This window comes from Apiospora phragmitis (genome assembly GCF_038363925.1).
Source record: "Apiospora phragmitis strain CBS 135458 chromosome Unknown utg000010l:1.0-9815664.0:1.0-9183399.0, whole genome shotgun sequence".
NCBI lineage: Eukaryota > Fungi > Ascomycota > Sordariomycetes > Amphisphaeriales > Apiosporaceae > Apiospora > Apiospora phragmitis.
Window position 1 is genome coordinate 4,224,812 of NW_027117409.1, and position 26,362 is coordinate 4,251,173.

A 26,362-nucleotide genomic window follows, 5' to 3' on the forward strand; every position below is an offset into this window, starting at 1 on the left:
TCGTGAAGACAAATCCGGCATCACACCCGTTTCATTCATATTCTTCCAGGCTTTGCGGCTTGCAGAGTTTTCGACAAGTGTTCTCGTCCGGCCAGCAAATCTTGGTTAGTGAGCCAATCTTGCCGACTTGGCCCGCACACCGCTCCCCTCCCCCAGTCGCCATAGGTATCGTTGCCAACGGGAGGTCTAGTATAGGGCTCGAAAGGTATACCCGCCCCCGACTATTTGCTGGATCCGGACCCGGCATTTCCTCTTAGAACCCTTCGATTCGCAGGATCCCAAGAGATCCCGAATCCAGAAAAACACACGAGTCTCCTCAGCCCCACGAGAGTCCACCCCTTGGATCGCAGACATGGCCGCTTCTACCGCTGTGCAAGTCGTGCTCCTAGACATAGGTAAGGACCAATCTACATGACGCCCGATGACTTCCCTTGCTTCATTATCAGCTGTTACCTACCATTGATCGTCGTGCGCCATGCGGCGCTGCATTAGCCTGTGGACATGTTGGCTAATACACCTGGTCGTTATCAGAAGGCACAGTATGCCCAATATCCTTTGTGAAGGATGTCCTGGTAAGATAGCCCAAGCGTCTCGAAGATGCATCCCTGCTGTCCTGCCTACCTTTCCGGGCGACTTTTGGACCCCAACGGAAATTCTCTTGTAGCATTCCAGAAGACGATATCAGCTGTTGCAGATAGACAAGTGCATTCTTTACAGCATATGATGTGGATCTCCCTGAAGATGTCGTGCCACACCTTGTTTGTTATCATGCTCTACTTCCGGGAACTCTCTAGCCATGGTACACAAACTTGCAAGTAGCAAGCCCAAAGACCTAGGCCGCCAGAGCATGAGGTCTGGACTTGCAGTGGCAAATCATTGGGGTTGTGCTACTCCGATTCGGCATGGGGTAATTGGTCAATCACTAACAGTCTACTTCAGTTCCCCCATGCTCTGAAGGCACTACCGGAGACTGTAAAGGAGCAATGGGATAAACCAGAGTTCAAGGCCTACCGTGATGCATTCCCCACAGAGTTCTCGGGATCCCAAGATGCATTCCAGGCTCATGTTCTCGATCTCGTCACCCGCGATGTCAAGGTCTCCTACCTGAAGAACCTTCAGGGGTATCTATGGGAGGAGGGCTACCGATCTGGTCAGATCAAGGCTCCGTTATTTTCAGATGTGGCCCCAATGCTGGCTCGATGGCACGGCCAGGGTATCAAGCTCATGATCTACTCGTCAGGGTCTGTGGCGGCGCAGAAGCTCCTCTTCAAGTACACAAACGCCGAGCCTTCTGACTTGACGATGCTGATATCGGATTGGTTTGACACGGTGAATGCAGGTCTGAAGACCGAGTCATCGAGCTACGAAAAGATAGCAAGCAACTACCCAGAGGTTCTGCCTTCTCAGTTCCTCTTCCTAAGCGACAATGTCGCCGAGGTCGACGCTGCCATCGCGGCCGGTATGCAGAGTAAGGTTATCTCCAGGCCAGGCAATGCAGAACTAGCGAGTGACGTTCGCGAGCGTCTTCAAGTGCTTGAGAGCTTTGATGACCTAGAAGAAGACCTTAACTCGAAGAAACTTGAGGCTCTAGGCAAGAGGGACAGGTCAGAGACCGAGGAAGTCGAACAGGAGGCCGTTGGCAAGGAAGAGGCCGTTGCCGCCCCGTCAGACTCCGACAAGACAAAGGAAGAGGCAGTCGCGGCTGAGGATAGCCACAAGGACAAGAAGTTGAAGCCTTCGGACAATGACAAGGCTGAGGGGCGACGACCAAGCGGCACTAACAGGACGGAAGACGAGCTCCCTGCTGCCCCCTCGGCCGGTACAGGAACTACCATCTCGGATCTACTCAACGAGGTGGAACAGTCAAACGGCAATTAGTTGGTTGGTGCTGTATCATATACAAACAATAACAGTTGGCCCGCCCGATTTCCCATCCGAGTCAACACCGGCGTATGTCGTAAGACATCGATCGTCTCGTTACGTGATTCTCTGCAACCATCACTCGTGCCTTGCTGCGGGGTTTCCATATGTGATCTAGTAGTAGTAGCTGCCTCGGGTACAATATGATCATTTGCATATTATTAGTATGTCTTAGACAACATTTCAACTCCGCCAATATCAATGGCTATTTGCTTTGACTACCATGGAAGTACATGCTATTATCATTGGGGGACCCCAACCGTGCGGCACGTTCAGACTGGCATCCATTACTCGAGACAATCCGGGGGTTGCGTATCACAGTGGACGTCTTGCCGTCTTGACATGACTTGTCAGGCCCCATGGTCTCTTCGTGATTCCCCTCTTTAGACATAACCGGCAATAAAATTACCACTAGATAGCAGTGCGCCATCGTCCGATGAGATTGCGGCATGATGGGGGCTTCGGGAAACCGTTTAGAGGCGAACCTTCCTGTCGGTAGCTGCCGGTGCCCAGGCACTGGAGCCCCGCAGACTCGCTCGTAGAAACCATCGCAGTTTTCCCGAGTCAGCTACGGACTGTCGTAGTGGGCATACAGCGTCGTCGTAGTCGCTCGTGCACACATTGCCCGGCGCTGAACAGTCCATGTTGTGGAAGATGTGATGGGCCCCCCGCCCCGGATACTTCGTTCATCGATTCCTACCCAGGTGGCATTTCCAAAACCAACCAGAAACCTTCGACTCAGGCATAACCTTAATTAACAACACGGACACACAACTTATGATCCAATCCGGGGCCTGCCGTTTGGTTGCTTATTCTTGCTGACGAGGGTGACGTATATCTCCCGGATGGGTGAGTGACATAGGTCGTGTCACCAACTTCAGACGACGCTGATCAGGGGAGCCTTTTTTTAGGCACGACGCCGGAGGTTCTAACCAGGAAGCACCTGGCGACTGAATATACTCGGGAGTTCAAATGGAGGCTAGCATAATGCACGCTCCAATATTGACTCTATCGCTAGCCAGTTAAGTCTTCCGGACGCAGCGGCTTGATTTCCTGCCTATGAACAAGCACATTGCTTACCATCGTTGCATTGAACTGCGCTTGTACTCGTGCCGCGAGATTTCGCCAATCATTGGGCTATTTAGTACAGTAGGGTATGGTATAGACTGTTTATGGGGTGGGTGGTGGAAGTGAGAACGTGTATCGTCTTGACGCCAACCACTATCATCCTGCTAGATTCACACCTATTTCTCGATGTTCGACGCGCGTCCAGACAAATGGGGCATATGAGTTAGTATGAAGCGTCCGGTAGGCTGTTTGCACCTATTCCGCGAGTCCGTACTCGACAATATTGATCATCCCTTGGACCCTTGGCGAGAAACCCATAATCGACTCAGATAGGCTAGTGTAGGGTATCGGGCTATCACTACTGGATAGCGGATTGGGGTGATCGTCAGGTCTCTCCAACAATCTCACTAGAGAGATAGCACCATTCAGGAATCAGAACCACTCTCGAAAGTCTATCAGGCGCCTAGCGCCGAGCCTCCACCTGTCGTCGGTCGCCTGATCATGGCTGCGGGGTAGTTGAGTGATTGGGGATCTCGGGTGGTCGTTCGGTGCTTCTCGCACCAATACGATACGATAAAGATAGGACACACGATTCGGTATGGTATGGGCGGTTACCATCAACCATCAATTTGTTGAAAAGGCATCAAGATTGGATATCCAGCCAGAGTGGTACGAATCGTGGACCGGTTGAAGGCTCCCATGATATGATGGATGCCATCGACGTTCCTATAATGCGACATAGTATTCCAGCACATATGACCATGACATGGCTCTCATGTCACGCTTGTCGTAGATGTGCGTTGTACGTAATGCTGCATATCAGCCAGGAGGTACATGAAGTACAATCGCAAAGTTGTTCCTTGAGCTACCCGACCGAATCTCCTTCTTGGCGAAGGACTCGCCATGACCAGCAGAAGTGTTCTTCCTTGTCCAAAGGTAGTAGACAAGTTTCTGGGTTATCTTGGATCGTGTTTGAACGTAGCCCAGCGAGTTCATGATAGCCTCCAGAGTTGACTCGTCCATGTAACGCGAGTTGGTAACACAAGGTGCTGGCAGCACCAAGAACAGGCTCGGAAGGAATTCGTCCAGCTTCTCATCCGCACTTGCTAGAGGCTTTTTCAGAAACTCCAATGTCCTCAAGAGCATGCGACCGCGCCCAGCAGCGTCTGGGACGAAATTCAAGACTAGGGATAGACTGATGATATCAAACCGTTCCGACTGATCCCGCGGAAGTGGGCGCTCCATAAAGTCCTGCTGTAAGATGCCTTCTCCTTGGCTATTCAGGTCGATCCTCTCCATGGAAAAAAGTCCACTGCCGGAGCATTCGTTGGTGGTACTGAGAGCTCCGACCTCAAGCATACGGACAGGGCCATCGGCTGCTGCCTTCAAAGTTGGGTAGACAGGCTTCAGCCATGCCATGAGAACCTTTGAGCTATCACCCCCCACGATCAGTCCGTTGTCCCTGCAAGCTTGCCTGCTGATACTTCTCAATCCCACCCAGGGCCGTGATCTCAGCGTCGATCTTAGCTACTTCGGCCACATTCCCTTTGGTGACTGCTTGAGCCTTGCGCTTCTCTAGGACATGTATAGAGTTGATCAGCGTCTTTGTGGCCTTGCGCGAAATTGACTTGGGCTTCTGTAGAACCGGAGGGCGACCATGCGCCAGGTTTCGACTGGTTCGCTTCTTTTTCAACGCCATGGAGACGATCATGTATTATCACACGTCAGTCGATACATCTCCCTACTTGACGGTGGAAAGAAAGGGTAAGAGGAATGACGGTAGTCACGGCATAGACAGGCTTCAGCCAACGTCACTGAGTGAACTGAAATTTGAGAGGCTTGATGGATGACTTTGGCGCACCATCAAGACTTGGGACTTGGGTTGGGCGAATCACTGTGCGGTGTACAAAACCGTATCTACTTTACACTGTAGATAAGACTTGGCAGGTGCCGTCCGGAGCTTTGACCTCCTCCCCGTCTGCAGTGGGGAAACTCGCATTAACCTCTTCCGAGCCAAAACTCCTTGGGCACCCACGCACACACACACGCACACACACGCTGACCCCTGCCAACCCTAGAGTTAGCTGCTGCCCGCCCACTTGCGAAATTGTCTATCGGTGGAAATTTCGAGCCAACTTTTTGCAGCATTAATCAATATTCCTCTCGACAGGCAACATCTCGACAACCGACGACCAACGCCCAACGCCAAACGACGATACAATGGCCCCCCAAAAAGGTACTTGAAAACACTGCGCGCTGGATATTCCTATCGATCACAATTCTGCGGGAATGGATTTCGACCAAGTCATCTGCTTTGAGCAGACCCGACGGACATCGCATCCAAGCTGCAGCAGATTTTGCGAGTTCTGATTTCAGAGCGATTGCTGATGCATGTTCTCTTACAGCCGGTAACAAGAAGGCCAATGCCGCCGCTAAGGCTGTGCTGAAGGGCACCGTACGTATATCCCGTTGCCATAGAACAAAATCCACCGATGTCAAATTTGCGATCAGAGTATCATGTATTGACATAAGCCACAGAACTCCACCAAGCAGCGCAAGGTCAGACTCTCGACGACCTTCCACCGCCCCAAGACCCTGGTCTTGAGCCGCTCGCCCAAGTACCTGCGCAAGGCCATCCCTTCCGAGGCCCGTCTTGATGAACACAAAATCATCATCAACCCGCTCAACACCGAGTCCGCCATGAAGAAGATCGAGGAGAACAACACCCTCGTCTTCATCTGCGACGTCAAGGCCAACAAGGCCCAGATCAAGGGTGCCCTGAAGAAGCTGTACGACATTGACTGCGCCAAGATCAACACCCTCGTCCGGTGAGTTCACTCTATTTGTGCAACACTTTGTGCGATCAATTGCTGACTGATTGATGCAGCCCCGATGGCTCTAAGAAGGCTTACTGCCGCCTGACTGCTGATGTCGATGCTCTCGACATTGCTGCCACCAAGCTTGCGCTTGTTTAAGAACGTCACGTTAGGATACGAAAAGGTCGATTGGTTTCCGAGGCACTGGTTTACACGTTACTGGCGGATAGCCAAGGGAATGAATGAATCTTCTGCATTAAGAATGGCGTTCCTGCCTAGGGTCAGGCACTATGAGGGTCAATGGAAAAATGAAATTTACATCCCACCCTTAGGGCCCAGACACTTGAGTCTTATTCTTCTTCGTGACTTGTTTCCGTAGTTGAGTTGGATGTCATTCATCATTGTCTCAACTCAGTGGGCAACTGCAGAGACCTCTAGATACACTAGAGCTCTTGAGGGTGGTGTAGCATAGAAGATGTTATACAGTTCGTATGAAGCAATTCTTTTCCTTTGCCATAATTAGATTGTATGTTCTTTCTAGAGAACCTCCTTTTATGACCGAGATATGGGTAACAATCGTCAAGTGGGCAAAATCCCTCCTACGAAGTCTTTAACCCTGTTGCAAACCTTGCAGATGCTTCATCGTCAACGCGCTGATGTCCAAGAATCGGTCGGCACAGTTTGCCATGCAGCCCTCCTCGGTCTTGTCCAGCTTGCCCTGCTTGATGTTGCTGATGATGCATTTTTTGAAGCACATGTCGGTAAGGGAGTGTACGGCTGCAAGCGCGCAAGGGAATCAACATGTCAGTGAGAGGGTCCTGGGTATTCAGTTTCGGCCCAAACGATAGATGGGTGTCATCTATATTTGATAGGGCGAAGCATGATGTGAGAAGAGGTTGTACGTACTTGACTGCACGCGCGCCTTCTGGTTCTCGTTGTTGAGGAATAGGCGGAGCTCGGCCTTGTCCTTGTCGTTCAACTTCTCGAGATCGTGGTCGTTGAGGGCGTCCATCTTGCTGGTGTCGGGATGCGAATTGGGGGGAATGTGGAGAGAGAGAGAGAGAGAGAGAGAGAGCGAGGGATCTGGCGACGGTAAGGAGCGATTGGGTGCTGCTGAAGGCTGCCTGGTGTTTATGATGATGATCGATGATCTTTGGATAGAGCTCTCGGCAGTATGGAAAACTTGGGAGCTCCGGGTTCTTATCTTATCGCCCGCTCTCAACCTGGTGGACCGGTTTCATTCAGCCCTGCCGGGAGCCGCGCCCGGAGGAGTTCTTTGTCGAGGCTTGACTGCATGTACTTTTGCCATAAAAGTGTCTTGCTGAAAAGCACGTTTTCATATAAATACCAGGGATATTGTTCATAATGGTGGTGACGTTGCCGTATTTTTCGTCTGCGTGTAGAAAGCGGCCGCTAGCCGAGTAGTAGTATTAGATGGTCGATGACAGTGTAAGGAGACACAGCATGAAGCGCAATTGATACGGGCGACTATACTCATCATCAATGTTTTGGCATCAGTAGCTTTAAAGGGCTTGTTATACAATATGGTTTTGCTGAATTAAGAGGTTGCATTCAGAATCTTCACTTTACTAGTGCAACCTGTAGCTTTCCAGAATAGGACCCCACGAAAGGGGTCGGTATTTACAGTGTCGTAGTGAATTTTCTGGCTGCGACTACAATGAAAACGCTGCCGGTCGGGTATTCTTTCCTCTCATACGTACTTGTAAGGGTTCATAATGCCGTTCTAAAGTCATGACGAGTTAGTGAAAGATCTCAAGCTTGTCTCAATAGGGAGGGAGTTACATACCGGATCGTACAAGTTCTTGATCTGCTTCATCAGAGCAACCATGGTCTCGCTCCTGCTGTATCCAATGTAGTTCTTCTTCGCAAGACCGAGGCCATGTTCAGCGCTGATGCTGCCACTGACCTTGGCAATCCATTCGTAGACAAACGGCTCGAGGACCTGTTCTACCCTCTTGTCGTACCTACGGACTGCGACGTTCAGATGGAGGTTCGAGTCGCCCATATGCCCATAGCCAACTACGTCGACGACAGGAAACTCATCCGAGTCACCCCGCAGGCCAGCAGCATCGATCTTCTCCCGCACATCCTCAACAAGCTTGTAGAGATCTTGTAACGGAATTGAAAGATCATACTTATATACACCTCCCCAGTGTCCGAGGCACTCGGGAATTCCCTCTCTCTGGCTCCATAATGACCGGAGCTGAGTCTCGTCTTGCGCCAGAACACCATCTGTGATGATTTCCTTGGTCATGACATCCTCGAGGAACTTCTCCAACTTCTCGTTATCGTGCTCGGAATTGGAACCGCTGGTCTCAATTAAGCAGTAGAATGGATGCTCACCCTCCAACGGGCTGTTGCTGCTGCGCACCTTCTGGACCAACTGCTGGCTTTTCAAGTCCATCAGCTCGAAGGCGGAAAGAATCTCTCCTAGCTGGCTCTTGGCTTCCCGGAAAACTTGCTGAATCTTTTCATATGATTCACCGGCCAGAAAGGCAACATTAACAGCGTGTGATCGTTGTGGGCACTGTATCGAGACCTTGGCAATCATGCCAATCGTGCCCTCTCCGCCAATGAAGAGCTGCTTCAGGTCGTAGCCCGTGTTGTTCTTTCGCAGCTTGCCAAGGTCATCGACGATGGTTCCATCCGGGAGGACGGCTTCGATGCCCAGGACTGTACCGTGCAAACTTCCGTAGCGGAGCAGCCGGAGACCACCAGCATTTGTTGCAACATTTCCACCAATGTGGCAGGAGCCCTTTGCCCCCAGATCCAGAGGAAAGATGTAGCCCTTCTCGGCAAGGTATTGATCGGCCACCTCGAGGACGACGCCTGCATCTGCAACCAGGATGCCGCTCACATCGTCAAAGGAGTGTATTTGGTTCATACGACTGGTGTTAATAACGATCTCGTCAAAGACTGGTACTGAGCCGCCAACGAGGCCGGTGTTGCCTCCCTGGGCACCACCGCCAGCATGTTGTCGTTGCAGTACTTCAGAATCTTGCTGACCTCCTGCGTGGAGCCGGGCTTGAGAACAAGCTTGCAGTGACCACGGTACTTGCGCATCCAATCCCCATTGTAGGGCTCCATGTCGTCGGCCGCCACCTCGCCCGTGACGCCGTCGATGAGCGCCGTCTCCCTGCCCAGCAGGTCTTTGAAGAATGCGACATGGTCGGCCGTGATCTCGGAGAAGCGCGCATCTCGTTTGATGTCCGGGTAGGCGTCGGAAGTGAACTTGGCGTGTCGCGATCCAGAGGCGCGGAACTGTCTGGGGGGCGAAGTCGCTATGCATCGTAGGGCAGTCAAGGACGCACGAGCCGTCGGGTTGGCAGCCTTGATCAGCCCGGAAGCTCCTGCCCGGCGCAGGACGGGAGCTAGCCTTGATCTGCAAGCCATTTAGAAATCTGTGAGACAAGAAGCCGGACCCAATGGAAACCAAGACACAACCAGTCTCCCAAGCACTTGGCAGCTCAGACGATCAGATAGGAGATAAATTGGAAGAAGAAGAAAATCAAATTCCGTTTCCGATGCTAAAAACGGTCTTGACACACCCGCGATGTCGGGCCCGCCACTAGCGTACTGTGGAAGGATGCTACTTTCTCGTTGGAATTGCAACACAGTCAGATCTGGTTATACCTATATTCAACTGTATGCAAAGAATAACAAAAAAGAACACGACGTATGGGAACCTGGTGTAGAAATACAGTTCGAGCTACCTAGTCTCTTTGAACCATTCTTCCACGACCTAGGTAATTACATGCATTTCTACAGAGGTGGACATACAAAGTGCCAAGAAAAATGTGTCTACGGAGAAAGCAAAGGAAAAAAAAATTTGTCAGCCATCAATGATAATCGATACTGGTCAGTGGAGAAACTGGGAATCGAACCCAGAACCTTTTCAAAGCTTGTAACAATGCAAATGAAATGTCATACCACTAGACCATAACCCCTTGAAATGAATGAATATTTTTTGGCTTACGTCAAACTATACTACAAAGTGCTCAAGTGATACGCAACTCGACTTGCAAACTACTTACCTATACTCATATATCCAGAGGCTGAAAGTGGCCAGTTTTCTTCTATAAACTCCGCACGCCTTGCTAATTGTTGTCACCTTGGTTCAGCTATATCCAGGTGGGAAGGTCTCCTTTCAAGATTCAACAAAACGAGTAGCACGATGCCCGATAAAGTGGTTGGTTTCTACGATCTTTGACAAGTATTGCTAGTCAACCAGCGAATCTATTTAGATGGACGTGAGGCTGGTCTAATATTCGGATGAAGGAACGCAAGCCATCAAACATTACTCTGATCCCGGATACCCATACCAAGAAACGAGGACCGAAGTCAAAATGCAGCTGCCATGAACTATCACAACAAGAGGCTGAGTGGCTGGGATGATAGCAACCTATTACACGCAACGGGCTCAGAACACAGCAAGTATGTAAGTAGTATGGTCGTGCTCAGATACTGCATTGAGCCGGTCTAGCCACCCGGTCACGAACTCTCTCTATCGCGCCAGCGACCCCTGGTGAAACGCTGCTCCTTAATCGACTGGCCAGATGCCAGACTCAAGACCGGATCGCGACGACTGACATTGGCCCAAGGCTATATTCGCTTCAGGTAGCCTGTCGGAAGCGTCGTGTGCAGTCCCATCTGTCAGAGCCTGGATTCCATATATTTGCCATCTCTAAGCCCTTTGTCATTTGATTGTCGTCCTTCCCGGACCTCTTCCAGAAGATCATCGCATGATCCGGGTATCCAGAAGACTGCCAAGTTATGCGGAACATCATGTTTACCCAAGCTTAACACCGGAAAATCCTCTTGATCAGGACGAGGATGGCGCTTCGCGACAGGGTTGGCGCATAACTTGTCAGACTGGGTGTGAAGAGAGATTCATGCGTGCACTATAAGAGGATCGCAAGCTTCGCCCCCAGGGTGGAGCTGCACGCGCGGAAACAAACTTAGGACTTCGTCTTAGAGGGAAAGCAGAGCCAGGAACTTTGGGCCTGTGTCTCACGATGCTAGCCGCCGTCAAATCAGAGATTAATAACACTGAGTCGTGCTTGAGATTGTTTGTCAATGGCCGAGGGAAGAAAGGGGGCTGACAGGACAAGGTCTGCTATGTACCGGGACGCAATGCAACATGCAACTATAAACCAGACGTATAGGGTGACATAAGCTCGATCATTGGACAGATTGATCGAGTGGAAGGATTGGAAGAATTGGGTTTGGAATGGGAAGCAGAAGTGGTACCCCCTGTTGATCGGCCCTCCAGGGCTAAGGCGTCTGGGGCAACCCATGGCAGCTTTTTGAGTGCATGATTTACAGAGAATGCACAGCCGTTTTGGGGTATAGCGCCCTACAAATGGGGATCTCAGGTTGATCCAACCTTCGAAACCCCTTACCTATTAGAGATGAAGTCTTGTGGGGAACGGCGTCTTGCAACACGATAGAGAAAGCAACTCGCGTTTCAGATAGCCCGTTGTGGCAGATATAGCATCGAGAATATAGTCGGGACGGCTCTGGGAGACTAGGAGAGATGGGATCATCAGCAGCGAGGATGAGAAGAACGCAGTACATGGCCGAGCAAAAGGGGCGACAATGTTGGCCCAGGGGAGATGTATTTGAAGAAGGGCACGCCGCACCGTTGGATACATTTGCTTTTGAGATGGGATGACATGACTCTGCTTCTATCCCCCTTCTTCGTAATCGGGTTGACCATTCTTTCTTCTATTACTTACATACACCTATGACTCGCGGCCAGGCGTCCGATAATCATCGCATCTCTTCCATGTTGTACGGGCTTGCACTGAACAGAAGAGAGAGTGTGTGTTCGAGTGTGTGTTCGAGTATATCAAGGGGACCAGACCCTTCGAATAAGGACCAGAACAAGAAGATTGTAACCGTACATCAATCGATTGATCGATTTAACTTTACAGCAGCCTTCCAGCCCCTCCAGTCTGGCGATCACTACCGGTACCAGCCACTTATCGATTAGCGATCGGCTTAGCGCACCTACACCGCAGGGACGGATCTCAATCAGGCCACCGACCCCCCTAAAAAAGCAATTTCGAAAAGCATGTTTGCCAGGCTGGCAACGGCTTTCAGCCGAGAGGGCGGGGATACCAAGGGCCTAGGCGCTAACAACGAGAATGAGTCCCCTGGGCAACGGGACGCTGCAAACGTCCCCAGCGTCGAATACACCCTGACAGAGGCATTTCCACCGCTGCAATCCGACACTGCCATCGAGCAGACCACCGCCTGCTCTAATTCCGACCAAGGGATTCTGCCACCAAACGCAGAAGCAGTTGATGACGGTGCATGCAGCAAAGGAGCTGCTTCTTCCAACCCCTCCACTCCACCGCCATCGTCACCTATTCTTAAAGCACAGCAGCAGCAGCAGCAGCAGTATTCAGCAGACAAATCACAGCAGCTCCAGCAACAGCAGCACAAGCTCGCCCCCCCTACTACATCTGCATCTGCACCTACAACCCCAGCCAAGGCTTCCTCCTCCTCCTCCAACTCGTACTCGCCGCCCCGCTCCCGACGCACGCGAGGCTCTTTGCCGAATCGGTCACAACCCGAAGTGCATGCCGCCAGAGTCTCCCGTTCCGCCACACTTTCGGGCTCTCCGCTCAGCAAAAAAGGAGACCGACACTTTAAAGGAGTCGCCCAAGACAAAGAAACCCCAACGGCACTCACTCGCCTCCAACGCCTCGACCGAATCCTCCGAACGAGAGGGTCTCAGCAAGATGGACGGCAAATGGGTCATTGTCCAGCAGAAGACCTTCACAAAATGGTTAGTCGCACCGAACCCTGTCGACTGGGCCGCGCATGAATGGCATTCAGTGCCCAACCCGACCCGACAGAATAATTCGTACTGACAAATGTGCGTACAATGTAGGCTGAACACGAAAATCGAGGTGCGAGGTTTGGAAGTCAAGGACCTGGTGGCTGATTTAAGTGATGGTGTAAGTATATAATGTGAATGACTCGGATTTGTTTACACTTCTTGAAGTTTCCCGTCCCGTCACGACCTAGATTCGCCATCACATGCTAATCGTGCGTTTGCTTCATAGGTAATCCTCATTCATCTCCTCGAATGTCTATCCCAAGAGTCGCTGGGGCGCTACGCCGCGAAGCCCAAAATGCGTGTGCAAAGGTTCGAGAATGCAAACATAGCCCTCAACTTTGTCAAGTCCCGCGGTGTCCAAATGACCAACATTGGCGCCGAAGATGTCGTCGACGGCAACCGCAAGATCATTCTCGGCCTGATATGGACTCTCATTTTGAGATTCACCATTAGCGACATCAACGAGGAGGGTATGACGGCCAAGGAGGGTCTGTTACTGTGGTGTCAGCGTAAGACCGCATGCTACGACGAGGTTGAAGTAAGGGACTTCAGCTCCAGCTGGAATGACGGCTTGGCCTTCTGTGCCTTACTCGACATCCATCGCCCGGATCTCATCGACTATGATGCTCTGGACAAGTCAGACCACCGTGGAAACATGCAGCTGGCTTTCGATATTGCTCATAAGGAGATCGGTATCCCTGCCCTGCTGGATGTGGAAGATGTTTGCGACGTGGCCAAGCCCGATGAGAGGAGTTTGATGACCTACATCGCCTACTGGTTCCACGCCTTTTCGCAGATGGAGAAGGTCGAAAACGCAGGACGCCGTGTGGAGAAGTTCGTGAATAATATGCAGGGCGCCTGGGAAATGCAGAGCGCGTACGAGCGGAGGATGGCGGCGCTCCTCCAGCATATCAAAGAGCAGATTCACGAATGGCTCCAGTCCACATTCGAGGGTACCTACGTCGACGCAAAGAGGCAGGCCACCGACTTTGCTTCGTACAAAAAGGGGAAAGAAGAGGGAATGGGTCGCCGAGAAGAGCGAGCTCGCCACGCTATTAGGAAACATCAAGACGAAAATGGCCACGTATCGCCTCCGAGCCTACGATCCTCCACCGGAGTTGCGATTGGAGGTTCTAGATGCGGAGTGGGCCAATCTCACCAAGACTGAGATGAAGCGTGGTCAGCTCATCAACGAGACCATCAGAGAGTATGTTCAGTCCCTTCCTCTATTGCTTACGTCTTACATGTTCCTTACTAATACTCTTCGATAGCATCAAGAACGCCCTCCGCAAATCGTTCGCAGACAAAGCGAACGACTTCGCATTGGCGTTGAATACAATGCAGGTAGCGATATCCGGTCTTGAGGGAGACGTGGAAGATCAGCTACTGCATGTCCGACGTTTGTCAGATAATCTTCCTCCACTTGACGCTTATCTCAAGACTATCGAGGCGGTTGATGAGAAGTGCCAAGAGGCCAATATTGAGGAAAACGACTTCACCACATATACCTACGACGAATTGCATTACGAGCTAGGACTTGTCAAGTCGGCAGTCGCTAAGAAGCTCGCTTTCCTGGAAAACCAGCTCGTGGCTCGCGATATGACGAATCTGACTCCCATCCAGCTGGAGGAGTTTGAGTCGGTGTTCAGACACTTTGACAGGGACGACACAAACTCATTGAGCGAACTGGAATTCAGTGCTGCTTTGGCATCCTTGGGTCTCGTGTTTAGCGAAGACGAGATGCACGATTACTTCGTCGAGACCTCGCGTGGCCGAGAGCGGGTGTCCTTCGAGCAATTCATCCGCTTCATGGTGGATGTGACGGAGGATCAAAACACGGCCGAACAGGTTTACCAATCATTCCGTGAGGTAGCCGATGGCAAGCCATACATCACCGAGATGGACCTACGACACAGTCTGGTACCCGATGAGGTCATCGACAAACTCGTTGAGATCGTGCCCGTCCACTCGGGCCCGGACATGGCTGCAGACCGTGGCATGGCTCAGTACGATTATATATCCTTCATGGAGAAGCTCATGAACGAGCAAGGGGGCAACGTGGCGTTGGGGGACATTACAAATGGGCGGAGCAGCCCAACCAAGAGCAATGGGTCGCAATAGAACTGTGACCGCTGAACCTATTACGCTACTTCTTCGGACCTGGATTGAGCTTGTTGATATACCCTCTCTGGTTTCTTTACTTTCCCACCTCTTTTTTCTGTTCAAGAAAGCGTTGCTAGCTATATTGTTTTGTCCACACACACACACACACACACACACTAGGTATATAATCGCTCTTGGGGATACGGTAGCATTGCCTGGGGTGTTCAAGGGAAAGGGGTACTGATTGATCATGCATTGGTTTTGCGCATTTGCGCAGAAAGAAAAGAGTATAGGACGAGGAAGATCTGGCTGGGCATGGTAGGAGAGGATAGGGGCGGGTGGTGCTATGGGGCCACACATGATCACATTCTTCAACCTCTCTTTTTTGTCTCTTGGTCCGTTGGTCACTGATTGGTACTTTCCTTTTGTTTTCTATGTTGCTATAAGAACGTCCGTCGCCGTGGCTTGAGGCTAGAGGTTTTTTCCGTTGTACCATGTATATGACAGATGAAGCAAACGAGGCGAGGACTGACAGGTACATCCTGGCCTGGATGAGTGGTATTGTCTGTCTACACCAATAAAGAAAAGGTTACTGGCATAACATAGCACAGTCCTCTAGATAATATACACTAAATATTCGACATGTCCGAGTTGATCCATGATGATGCTGAAGGTTGACGCCGCTAATAACGACAAGTGGGCAGACGATGATCCATTAGAAATCTCGAGAAGGCACATGCATGACATCTATATGGCTGGAGAAAGTGGCTTGTCATAGAGAGAAAAATTGATATTGTCTAATTGCTCTGATGGGTGAAGACTATACTACCAAGTACAGCCGAAGAATAGTACGTCGTACACCGCGCCATTTGCCTGCAGTTTGAAGCACGTTTCGCAGCAGCACTACGCTTCGTTCCGATATTTATACCGTCCTCTAGAAATCCAATGTCAATGCAATGCAACCCGACAACTCCATTCCCCATTTGATAGACAATTTTGGCGTCTGGGGGTTCGAGTCCCTCGACTCGACCCCCCTCAGGCCTACCTCCGCTACTGCCAGAACATAATCAAGGACATCTCTGTACCAAGTGAAAAGTGAGCAAGCCGGCGTGGCCTCCTGGGACACATCACCTCTAGTTCTCCTTGAACGCATCCATGTCTTTGAGGGCATTGGCTAATCGACGATAATCACGGAGCAACTCCAAGACCTCGCCCAGCTTCAAGTCGGCTGGATTCTGCAGCTCCATAAAGCGCTTGTTGGGTCCCTTGATTTGCGGTATATCCTTAGGGGGTAGCGACGGCGCTATGTCTGGGAACGCCTGATGATGTACAGTCAGTTAGGGCTGCTCTTGGTGTAAAAGCAAAAACGGAGGAAACCTTACCGATGCCAGATCACCGCCTTCCAAAGGTTTCCCTGGAGGAGCATCCTTTGTCGAAGCCGCTGGTGTAGGCGTCGTCCGTCCGAAGCCCCGCATCATGCTCATGCTCGCCAACCGGTTCATGGGATTGAAAGAGTTGGTGAGGTTCCGCATTTGATCCACAAGAGCTGGGTTGGAAGACGATGATGCTGTGGCCGCAGATCCAGGGGTACCGGCTTTTTCTCTTCTTCCGTCGCAAAGACGACCTTTTTGGAACTGCTCGCACTACGGGCGCTCCTCGTGCTATCTGCGCTGCGATCCCGATCCCAGGAACCTTTCGTCCTCCAACAAGATGTAAAATCCTATCGTCGCGGCTTGTAGCCGCACTGCTGCTCTCGTCACGCCCCTGAGCAGGGACAGACCCATCAAGAGAGGCAATATCCTCAGGAGGTGGCGTGCCGATGAGTTTTCTTGCGTCGTCTAGTGTCCTCGGAACTACTAGTTCCTTGCCGCTCTCCGTGGTGTCACGAAGTCTTCCGATGAAAAAATTGTAACTGTCGCCCAGACTATTGCTTATGTTCTTAAAACTCTGATCAGCCGTATCGAAGAATGAGTCCCTCGCATTGCCGATAGCTTGTGCTGGAGTCTGAATCAAATCACTAAGTCTACGACGCTGTGCTAAAGCCTTGGCTGTCGTTGGAGATGGCGGCGTCTTCGAGCCTTGTGCATCTGCAGTCGTTACTGAAGGTGTGCTTTGAGTTGGTTCTGAGATTCCGGGTGTATATGCCGGAGGGAAAGTCTCTGTGCGAGGACTTCCGGACATGCTACCCAGCTTAGCTGGCCCAGTGAGGGACTCGTCAGCTCGGAGGCTGGCAAGGTCGACCGTATCCAGAAAGAGGATGGCGGCTTCAAGATTGGTGAGGCAATATGTTGATTCGCCATCCAGTTTCTCTCCCACCGGAACCGCTGGATGAACTTGAGATCGCTGGTGACATCGAGCTTCTCGGGAGGCATCGTGATCAATGTGTAAATGAGCAAGGGCATGATCTCGTCAGCTGAGGATGACAGTTGAAAGTGCGATAAAGTGTCAACGATGCTCTTCTGAGCAGCCTTTAGGTAGTTCAGCTTCCCTAGAGGATACCGTTTCTCATGCATCGTGATCAAGTTCTTCCTAGCTTGCTCTAGATATCGACGGATCTCTTCTTGCTTCTCTAAAGCGGCGTCTGTGCCATCTTCCGAGTGTTCGTCGGTCTTGACCCCTAGCCCGAGTTCAGCAAGACCTATGCCTACTAAAGACAAAGCTGCGGTTTTTGATCTGAGCTTGTCGTCGGCTTCGGCATCATGGGTGGATCTGTGTCGATATATCCTATCGTATATGCCCTCACATAGTCGGCGTTCCACCCCTTCTTCCAACAATATCTTCTTTTGCTCTAAGGTGTTCCTGGCCTTCTTTCTGTTGGCCAATTCTTCGGTCGTGAGCATCTGCTGCTCCCCTTCGGCCGTAGAGGCAGGCTTTGGCTTGTCTTTACCAGTCAAAGAGGCCGCCTTCGCTCGCAGGATGCTGGCGGTAGATGCTCTCGATGGAGCAGCAGGTCGTGGAGACTCATATCGACTTTGCCTCGAGGCAAGGCTATCAATGTGCGTTTGAATGTGGTGGGAAGCAGTCGCATAGAAGTCTTGGAAACGACTAGATAAGTTGTCAACGTTCGGCGGCACCGGGTTGACTTTGGCAGAAAGGCCGTCGATGAAGCTGCAAGTTAGACCTGTTAGCGATTACATCCTACCCGGGGCACATGGGAAGCATACTTGTCGGTCAGACTAATGAGTTCTATAGGAATATCTTCAATGTCTACTGAGGCCCTTGGTGGCTCCGTGGGCTCTGCGGCTTCGGCAGTCTCGAAAGCATCCCGAGTGTCCGGTCCGGCACGTTGTTTCTTAGGTGATGTCTGGATCACCTTGATCTCCGGTGTAGTGCCATTTTGGAATGTACTAGCCCGCTGGGCGCGTGTCAAAGGATCTATGGTGGTTTCCTGAACCGCCGGACGCGGAAAGGATCTCGAGGTACGAAGCGTGCCAGGTCGGGGCTCTGAGCTCTGAGTTGGCGTAGACGGCGCCATGAATATCGAGCTGAAGGACATGGTCGTTAGTTAGTCTTCAATGAAAGACGGTAGTATACGAGGAATCAAGAGTTCTCGAGACTGAAGCGCGGGCACGAGTGAAATAAAGGCGTTGAAGCAGCATGAAACTATTGCAGGGGTATGGTTTACCTGATGCTACCTGGACAAACGAGTGTGTTGGATGTCGTCGGGGCGGCCTTCTATATCATGCCATAGAAAGCTCGCCAAGCAGAGCGAGTAGGAGAAAAGACACGGCAATTCAATGGAGTACTACTTCGCAATGATCTGGGGTTAAAGCATTCTCGGAGAAGTTGGAGATGGGGATATGCTGTACGGAGTATGCAATAATGATATGATGAAAGGCCAGCTGCAACATCATATGCGACCGGTAGGCGGAAGCAGCTGAGCCTATCGATGAGTCGATAAGACCCAGCGCCAGCGCCCCCCGATCATGCGTCAGGCGTCAAGTCTCAGGGACCTGGATAGTGGAGTCTACTCGCTAAAGCTACTGTATTTCTTACGTACTCCCTCCTAGAGCTTTCAAGGTTGAATTCCACGCGACACCCAAGACGGGCCGTTGCTGATCTAGAGGCTCCTAATGAGCTCCACCTGCCCGTCTCGGACTAAAAATGCCTTAGGATGTAGGTACTTAAGTACTTAACCTTGTTACACTACACTTCCTTTTTACTGTATAGCGCCTGCCTACATGTAGTTGAGGTTAGGTTATATAAAATACATATCACTCACACCGGGATATACAAGACGAGACAAATATTTGATACCAGTAGGCGTGTTACGATATTTGCTCAGGAAAAGCATGTGTGTAAGCCGAGTACTAAGTATGAAGTACTCGAGACTTTGATGGTTTGCAACTTCAGATGAAGATCTCCCGAAGAAGGTATGCGTGTCTGACGTTGGTGATCGTCAAACCTCCTGCAGGCACAGGTGCCAAGAATGACCGCGGTGCTTATATACATACATGCTCGCATGTATGTATTATTCGTGGCTCAATTGCATATTGAATGGTCCTCCTTGACTCCCAAACAGTTGCTTGCTTACTTGCTTACGCAAGCCCCTCTGCTTCGCACTCGGACTCGATGGTATCTAATGAGCGGTATCCTACCGCCGTGTTATTGTCGGCATACGCCCGTACAACACCGCGGGCACCAGCATACGCCGCCCAGCCCAATTCGTTCAGGCCGTTGACAGGATCCTTCGCGAAGGCAACATAAGCGTCTTGAATAGCGTGGCTGGTTTCGTACTCCAGCACCGTGGAGTTTCCGCGGAAGTCCGCATGCGTTCCGAATGCGAGTGGCAGGTCACTGCCGTGCCACGCGCCCATCCACGGTCGAGGTGAGATGTTGGAGAAATTGCCGTTGTAAAACGCCCGGTGAGTCACGCGGCCAGCTGCCAACCTCTCCCTTCGCAACTCGTTAGTTTCTTCGTACTTGGTCATTCGAGGTAGGAAGTGCTTACTTGGTAGTCTTGAACGTTGGGCACCAGAAGAACGTCTTCGAAAGACCTTCGGCTATAACGGGGTCTGGACCATCGACAGAGTAAGGGGCAATGAAGAGACCCTCCTGGTTGTTGTGGCTAATGAGAGCAGGCTTCGGGGCGTCGTTAGCAAACAGTATCGTTGAAAAGGGCCACTATGATTATAAGCTTACCAGAGTAGACAGCGCACCACGAGCTGCTCGTTCCGTGTAGTTTGAAAAGACAAGTCTCTCGTCCACCATCGGAGCAAAGGTGATGGAGGGACTGTCACCAGAATCCTCATAAGTGGCCACGAAGTTCTCCAGCTTCTCCGCCGGCACCTTCTTCATGCAGGCCAACTCGGAAGCCGCGTCTGGCTGGTTTCCACAGCCCAAGCCCTCCGCTACGAAGGAGAAGTTCGAATAGATCACGTCATTGCTCATGAGCTGGTTCAGATGAGCAGTGCCAGAGTTCATGATGAGTCCTCCTACGATGGGGTCATCGGCAAAAGCGAAATTGTAATAGTCGACGGCGACGGAGCCCGCCGATTGACCCCAGATGACCATGCGATCGGGATTTCCGCCGAAACTCTTGATATTGTCCCTGACCCATTCGACAGCGAGTCTCTGGTCCATCAACCCCAAGTTTTGCTCGGTCACACCAGCGGCATCGGGGAAGCCAAACAGGTTGATGCGGTAGTTGAAAGATACCACGATGTGCTCCTGGGTTCTCTCGATCCACTTGGTGGGAATCTGGTAGGGGACATCGGTTCCTCCTGTCGCGAAGCCTCCGCCATAGAACCAGATGATCACGGGCAGATCAGACGTCTGGCTAACGGCATTGGTGGGCACCCAGACGCTGGTGGTCAGGCAATCCTCGCTCATGCCTGCTTTCCCAATCATAAACTCGGGCACATCAGTGCGCATCATGGCTGGGTGCACCGAGATGTATTGCCAGCACGAAGGAGGCAGCGCGGTCGCGTTGATGACGGAGTAGCCCCTGGTCTTGGGCTCGTATGGCTGCGGCGGCTCCCAGCGGAGCTCACCAACTGGAGGCTTCGCATACGGATTCCCAAGAACTCTGCCACCGCGGGGGCGATAGGGGATGTACGGCCCTGTACAGCCATGCCATTGCCAAGCTGGACAGTGAGACCTGCTTGTACCCCGTGAAGGAGGCATGCTATACCGAACGAGATGGTTTTAGTAGACACCATATTGTCGACACCGGTTCAGTTGAAGAGGGGAGAGGTAAAGAACCTAGACTCCTTGCTCGGTTGGTTACCGTTCACCGAGCTTTATACTCCCTCATATACCGTAATCCAAGGCCTGGTCAAGTATTGTGAATATGCCCGAGCGGAAATCACCCCTATCCACAGCCCGGGGTTCTGACTCGCATTGGTCTAAACCTCCGTGGCCCTACAAAAGCGTCTTCGTCCATCTTCCTGTTGAGGGCACTTGGTATGAAGTGTATGGCTTCGAATACGAACGGCCTGGTTTCTTCTTTTCTCCATACCATACGAGTTTTGCAGCGAAGCGAAGCCAAAAATTTACTGCCGAGTTGATGTTGACTGGCCTATACAAGTACGAGGGCATGGCATATCAAGGATGTGTTGCCGACGCCCCGCACCCAGATCCATACAGCCAGACCGCAAATGGGCATGCTCCGTCTCCGCCTCGGATGTGACCTTGCAGTGAAAAACAAAGAGACGGAGGAGCATGGATTCCAACAAGAACGTTGAGGGTTGCTCTGCCGAACCAGTTTGCCAGATGCCGAGTGGATGTCCACAGATAAAGATGCGGTGCTTTTCTCCCAACTAGCAATGTGATATGGATAGTATTCACCCTGCCACACATACTTATGGCTTGCGCAGCCCCTATCCTACCATACCTAGGCAACATAAGCAGAGAGACTGTAACCTATTAAACTTGGGTAGGATGCCTCCTTTCTTCTGGCAGTTCTCTGATTTGGGCACACAGTCTCGACTTTTTCGGACCCAAAATGGTATGAGTATTGCAGGTTGGTTTTTGGTTGTGGCATGATACGATTTCTGCCTCACTTCAAGACAGGGAGGGACCTAGGGCATGAAGGGTATGAGTTCTTGCGATGCTTCAAGTAGTAGCAACAACAGAAGCATGAGGGAACTTCAACAACCAAGGTCTTGAGAACAGGTCTTTTTTGATAGAACTAAATCGGAGTTAGTGGTTGGTTGGAGGTAGTACAAAAGAAGCATTTGGGATTACCTAAAGTTTGGGGCGGACGGGGTAAGGCGCGGGGTCCATGGGCCGCGGCATCGTGGCAGCGTGGCTCCCAGGCAGTAGCAGGCACGCTGTGCTGCAAGGGTACTAAGGTTCTGGTGGCGGGACCGGGGGCCTTCCAGCCAACGAATGCCTGCACTACTGTACCTAAAAAAGGCTACGGCTGGTCATGTCGTAGTCATGGGATAACGGATGTAGCAGTCAAGTGTTAGCCAGCGCAGTGCATGGGCTCCACTGAATTGCTATCGCGTGCCACTGAGGTCCTGGAGGAATGATCTACTTCCTGTACCTATTGATCTACAAACATGTGCATAAGCAGTCTTATTGATACATATCCATTTGAACTCATCATCGATCTATCTATCTAACCTTTACTCTAGACTAGCTTCAATTTACCTATTGCAAAGCTTTCACTCTCCCTTCTTCTTTTCATTCAGCACTCGCCCGACTCACGTACTTCGCTTTGTGTTACTTGATGACTTCATAAACAACTTCTAATCGATACGATACGATACGACACAGCTGCACCAACAAGAATGGCCTCGCGACACCAGCGACCTTCGACGTGCGCCTCTGCCGGCAGGGTCACAGCACAGCTGCTCCTATCATTTCTAGCTTTCTCTTCATCGCCCGCCGCTGCCTCGAGATTTGATGACCAGGCTCAAATCGCCCTCTCGAACTCGCCAATCTTATCTCCCTTGATCCCAGAGCCGCCGCAACCGGCCGACCATACATTCACACTACGTCACATCTACCATCATGGGACCTATCGACATCCCGGCCTCCATCGACGACGAGACATTCCGGATACCGATGCCGAGGTGTGGCTTGCCGCCGAGGACGAGCATGCTGCCGAACAGATTATGTCGCTCAAGGCCAAAAGCAAGCCACGGAAGATTGAGCGTTTGATAGATCGGAGACCCCAAGTGGTCGACCCCATCGTCGCCGAGTCGCGCCAACGCGGCTATGTCCTAGCCAGTTCACCATCTGCATGGACTATAGACAACGTACCCGGCCCTGATGTCACCGACAAGGAGACGGTCATCAGCATGGCCCTGGTAGCGGCAAACGCCTACGTCGAGAAGCCCGGTCTGCCTGATTGGGACGAAGTCGGGGACCCTTTCAACAGGAGTGCCGATTTCGGCTGGGAGACGGACGGTCTACGCGGTCACATTTGGGCGGATGAGTCGAATTCCACTGTCATCATCGGATTAAAGGGCACGTCGCCTGCGGTGTTTGATGGCGAAGGAACAACTACGAATGACAAGATCAACGATAATCTGTTCTTCAGCTGCTGCTGTGCACAGCAAGGACAGTGGTCATGGCACCAAGTCTGCGACTGTGCCACGGGCACATATAGTTGCAACAACACATGCGTCAAAAAGGCTCTTCACGAAGAGAGTCGCTACTATCAGGCTGCAAGGGAGCTATACTCCAACGTCACCGAGATGTACGATAATTCCAACATATGGGTTGTTGGCCATTCTCTTGGCGGAGCGGTTAGTTCATTGCTTGGCCTGACCTATGGCTTACCCGTGGTCACCTTCGAAGCTGTTCCGGAAGCTCTTGCGGCCACCAGGCTTGGACTGCCAGCTCCTCCGCATGCAGATGCCCGATATCCCAAACCCGCGAATACACAGGAGCTGCACACTTTGGGCATACAGCTGATCCTATTTACGTCGGTACCTGCAATGGTGCTACTGCTTCGTGTTCTTTTGCTGGATATGCCCTGGAAACATCATGCCACACAGGCTTGGAGTGCGTGTATGATACAGTGGCAGATAAGGGTTGGAGAGTAGGTATCGGTACTCACAAGATCCGCAACGTTATCAACGATGTGCTTCGAAAGTATGACGAGGTACCGGAGTGCAAGTCGACCCCTGAATGCCGAGATTGTGCGAACTGGAAGATGTACGAGAGCAATAGCACTACTGGAACAACCACTTCTACTACCTCGACCACTTCTAAAACGCGCACTCGAACCGCGACTTGCAAGACGCCAGGCTGGTGGGGTTGTCTCGACGAGACAACCACCACTGGTACAGCCACGTCGACCTCGACCTCGAGTACGTCGACGTGCAAGACTCCAGGATGTAAGTCTGCCGCTCCAGAGCCTGTCTCTTTGTTATGTGACTAACGGTGGGGGAAAAAAGGGTTCGGTTGTAAAGATGAGACAACCACGAGCAGTACTCACTTGCCAACAGTCACCACAACTAGCAGCACTACTACCACTTGCGAGACACCAGGCTGGTTTGGATGCAACGACAAAAAGACTGAAGCAACAGACGCGCATCTTATCACTGCGCCGCCTGTGATGCCGACCCCCACGGACAACAGACAGGACGTGTACGACGAGATATAGCTATTTTATTCTGTTTTAGACTGTGCGCATACTTAGTTTTTGATTACGAGGGAGGGATCGATAAAATATATATGATATTAGTCACTTTTCGGGGCTCATTGACGTGAACTACGCATTATGAACATATGTCGCAACCATATATGCACTGTACATATAGGTATCTGTTAACCTAGGTAAGTACTACTATGTGGGTGGGAGGTCGGTACAGACACTGACTGATGCCAAGCCATGATGACATGGGCCCCCACTCTTTGAGACTCGGAGATGAGTGCCCCAAAGTCATATGGAAGCGGCTCATCTCGGACTCGGGCAAGATATTACAAACATACCTACTAAACCGACTTGACAGCGCAATGTGATTGATCCAAAACTGTTGTGGCTGAACCTTTCTAACCGGGCCTTCATCATACTGCAATAAATACGAGGGAAAGTCTCGGAACGACAACGGTTACGCAGCCATGTTATTCATAGGCCTAACCGGCTCCATTGCGACCGGCAAGTCCACCGTGTCGTCCATACTCTCCTCGGCCCCATACTCCCTGCCCATCATCGACGCAGACGTGTTGGCGCGCAAGGTCGTCGAGCCCGGCACCAGCGGCTACAATGCCATCGTGAAGCACTTTGGCCCCACCACGCCGGACCTGCTCGAGGCCCCCTCGGAGTCCATGCCGGAGCACGGCGTCGACGGCCAGGGCCGGCCGCTGAACCGCCCCGCGCTGGGCCGGCGCGTCTTCGGCAATGGCGAGGAGCGAAAGCGGGACCGCGGCGTCCTGAATGGCATCGTGCACCCGGCCGTGCGGCGCGAGATGTACAAGGCCATGCTGGGCTGCTACCTGCGGGGCCACTGGGCAGTCGTGCTCGACATCCCGCTGCTGTTCGAGAGCGCCCTCGACCGCCTCTGCGGCGTCGTCGTCGTCGTCGCCGTCCGCGACCCCGAGGTTCAGATGCGCCGCCTCACCGACCGCGACGGCCACCTCACGCCCGACGACGCCCGGAACCGCGTCGCCAGCCAGATGGACGTGCGGCTCAAGGCCCGCCGCTGCGAGGCGCGCGGCGGCGACAGGGGGGTCGTGGTCTGGAACGACGGCTCCCGCGACGAGCTCAAGGCCAACATAGACGCCGCCATGGCGCAGATCCAGCGCCGGAGCCCCGGCTGGTGGAATATGCTGCTGCTGCTGTGTCCGCCCTGGCGGTCGCGGCGGGGGCGTGTAATTTCTGGCGGAATGTACAGATCAACAGGGCTTGGGCGGAACAGGAGCTACAGGAGAAGGCAAAACTGTAGTAGGAGATACCATAATACAATGTCAGTGGACTGGCTGGCCTTAATGACAGGCAGGCCACGTTGTTTACCTCGAGCAACTCCTCAGGCATGATTCCCCAGTATCCAGCACAGCAGCAAGCGGTGGTCGATTGTGAGCCAACTGTGTATCCCAGGCTGCTTCGATTATTCCATGTCAACTGTACGTGAGGGAAGTGTGACATCCATGGAACTACCTGAATTGAATATATCAATTTGACTTGATTGTTCTGCTTCGTCTCGGCTTACCCATGAGACATAGATAAAAGCACCACTCCTTCGCCTTTGCCTGTTTATTACAACCCATTCTCCCAACCTACTTCGAGTACCCGCATCATCACCACTCTGGGTGGCGGAAGTCAACAAACCCACTCTCTTCTTTCCACAATCTACCAACACAAACACACAGGTGGTAGACTATTTTCTACTTCGGCGCCTACGATTCTTGGAGTTTTCTTTTGGATTCCTTCATCTGCAGAAGTGGAAGCCACAACCTTGTGGCACACCGTCCCCAACAGCTCACCTTCTCGTTGCTGTGGTAAGTCGAACAGGTCTTCTCATCAAGAGATCCTCTGTCTTGAATGGGAACCCGATCTTCATCTATTTTCGTTTAACCTACCCTACCCATTTTGGAGTTCTCTTTCACGAACAACCGTTTTTGGCACTTGATCAAGTATCTGGAGATCCCGCACTCCCAGATAGTTCATCCTCATTGCCGATAT

General features: G+C 51.8%; 10 protein-coding genes across 10 annotated transcripts; 5 read left to right on the forward strand and 5 right to left on the reverse strand.

Annotated features, from left to right (window-relative positions):
* Positions 1-352: 352 nt before the first annotated feature.
* PG994_011055 (enolase-phosphatase E1) lies at positions 353-1,878 on the forward strand (the record flags this gene model as incomplete). The annotated part of the gene is made up of 3 exons (XM_066862464.1): positions 353-395; positions 532-572; positions 940-1,878. 3 exons carry the CDS (start codon positions 353-355, stop codon positions 1,876-1,878), a joined length of 1,023 nt encoding a protein of 340 aa, XP_066711574.1.
* A 1,929-nt stretch (positions 1,879-3,807) lies between these two features.
* On the reverse strand, positions 3,808-4,699 carry PG994_011056 (uncharacterized protein; the record flags this gene model as incomplete). The annotated part of the gene is made up of 2 exons (XM_066862465.1): positions 3,808-4,420; positions 4,473-4,699. 2 exons carry the CDS (start codon positions 4,697-4,699, stop codon positions 3,808-3,810), a joined length of 840 nt encoding a protein of 279 aa, XP_066711575.1.
* A 476-nt stretch (positions 4,700-5,175) lies between these two features.
* PG994_011057 (60S ribosomal protein uL23) lies at positions 5,176-5,963 on the forward strand (the record flags this gene model as incomplete). The annotated part of the gene is made up of 4 exons (XM_066862466.1): positions 5,176-5,224; positions 5,394-5,443; positions 5,527-5,816; positions 5,876-5,963. The coding sequence occupies exons 1-4, from the start codon at positions 5,209-5,211 to the stop codon at positions 5,961-5,963; spliced, it is 444 nt and encodes a 147-aa protein (XP_066711576.1). The 5' UTR covers positions 5,176-5,208.
* Positions 5,964-6,414: 451 nt separating this feature from the next.
* On the reverse strand, positions 6,415-6,816 carry PG994_011058 (uncharacterized protein; the record flags this gene model as incomplete). The annotated part of the gene is made up of 2 exons (XM_066862467.1): positions 6,415-6,581; positions 6,711-6,816. 2 exons carry the CDS (start codon positions 6,814-6,816, stop codon positions 6,415-6,417), a joined length of 273 nt encoding a protein of 90 aa, XP_066711577.1.
* A 699-nt stretch (positions 6,817-7,515) lies between these two features.
* Positions 7,516-9,218, reverse strand: PG994_011059 (d-lactate dehydrogenase 2 protein; the record flags this gene model as incomplete). Its single annotated transcript, XM_066862468.1, has 3 exons — positions 7,516-7,548; positions 7,612-8,778; positions 8,832-9,218. The coding sequence occupies 3 exons, from the start codon at positions 9,216-9,218 to the stop codon at positions 7,516-7,518; spliced, it is 1,587 nt and encodes a 528-aa protein (XP_066711578.1).
* A 2,683-nt stretch (positions 9,219-11,901) lies between these two features.
* PG994_011060 (alpha- sarcomeric (f-actin cross linking protein)) lies at positions 11,902-14,796 on the forward strand (the record flags this gene model as incomplete). Its single annotated transcript, XM_066862469.1, has 6 exons — positions 11,902-12,423; positions 12,488-12,621; positions 12,727-12,793; positions 12,902-13,636; positions 13,689-13,882; positions 13,947-14,796. 6 exons carry the CDS (start codon positions 11,902-11,904, stop codon positions 14,794-14,796), a joined length of 2,502 nt encoding a protein of 833 aa, XP_066711579.1.
* A 1,115-nt stretch (positions 14,797-15,911) lies between these two features.
* Positions 15,912-18,253, reverse strand: PG994_011061 (uncharacterized protein; the record flags this gene model as incomplete). The annotated part of the gene is made up of 5 exons (XM_066862470.1): positions 15,912-16,097; positions 16,161-16,421; positions 16,471-17,005; positions 17,095-17,886; positions 17,943-18,253. The coding sequence occupies 5 exons, from the start codon at positions 18,251-18,253 to the stop codon at positions 15,912-15,914; spliced, it is 2,085 nt and encodes a 694-aa protein (XP_066711580.1).
* A 1,069-nt stretch (positions 18,254-19,322) lies between these two features.
* Positions 19,323-20,939, reverse strand: PG994_011062 (Alpha/Beta hydrolase protein; the record flags this gene model as incomplete). Its single annotated transcript, XM_066862471.1, has 4 exons — positions 19,323-19,674; positions 19,730-19,860; positions 19,921-20,840; positions 20,912-20,939. Coding segments are annotated over 4 exons (1,431 nt in total), but the record flags the coding sequence as incomplete, so codon positions are not given.
* A 1,578-nt stretch (positions 20,940-22,517) lies between these two features.
* On the forward strand, positions 22,518-24,343 carry PG994_011063 (uncharacterized protein; the record flags this gene model as incomplete). Its single annotated transcript, XM_066862472.1, has 3 exons — positions 22,518-23,480; positions 23,561-24,074; positions 24,186-24,343. 3 exons carry the CDS (start codon positions 22,518-22,520, stop codon positions 24,341-24,343), a joined length of 1,635 nt encoding a protein of 544 aa, XP_066711582.1.
* Positions 24,344-24,801: 458 nt separating this feature from the next.
* Positions 24,802-25,716, forward strand: PG994_011064 (dephospho-CoA kinase; the record flags this gene model as incomplete). Its single annotated transcript, XM_066862473.1, has 1 exon — positions 24,802-25,716. One exon carries the CDS (start codon positions 24,802-24,804, stop codon positions 25,714-25,716), a length of 915 nt encoding a protein of 304 aa, XP_066711583.1.
* Positions 25,717-26,362: the final 646 nt, after the last annotated feature.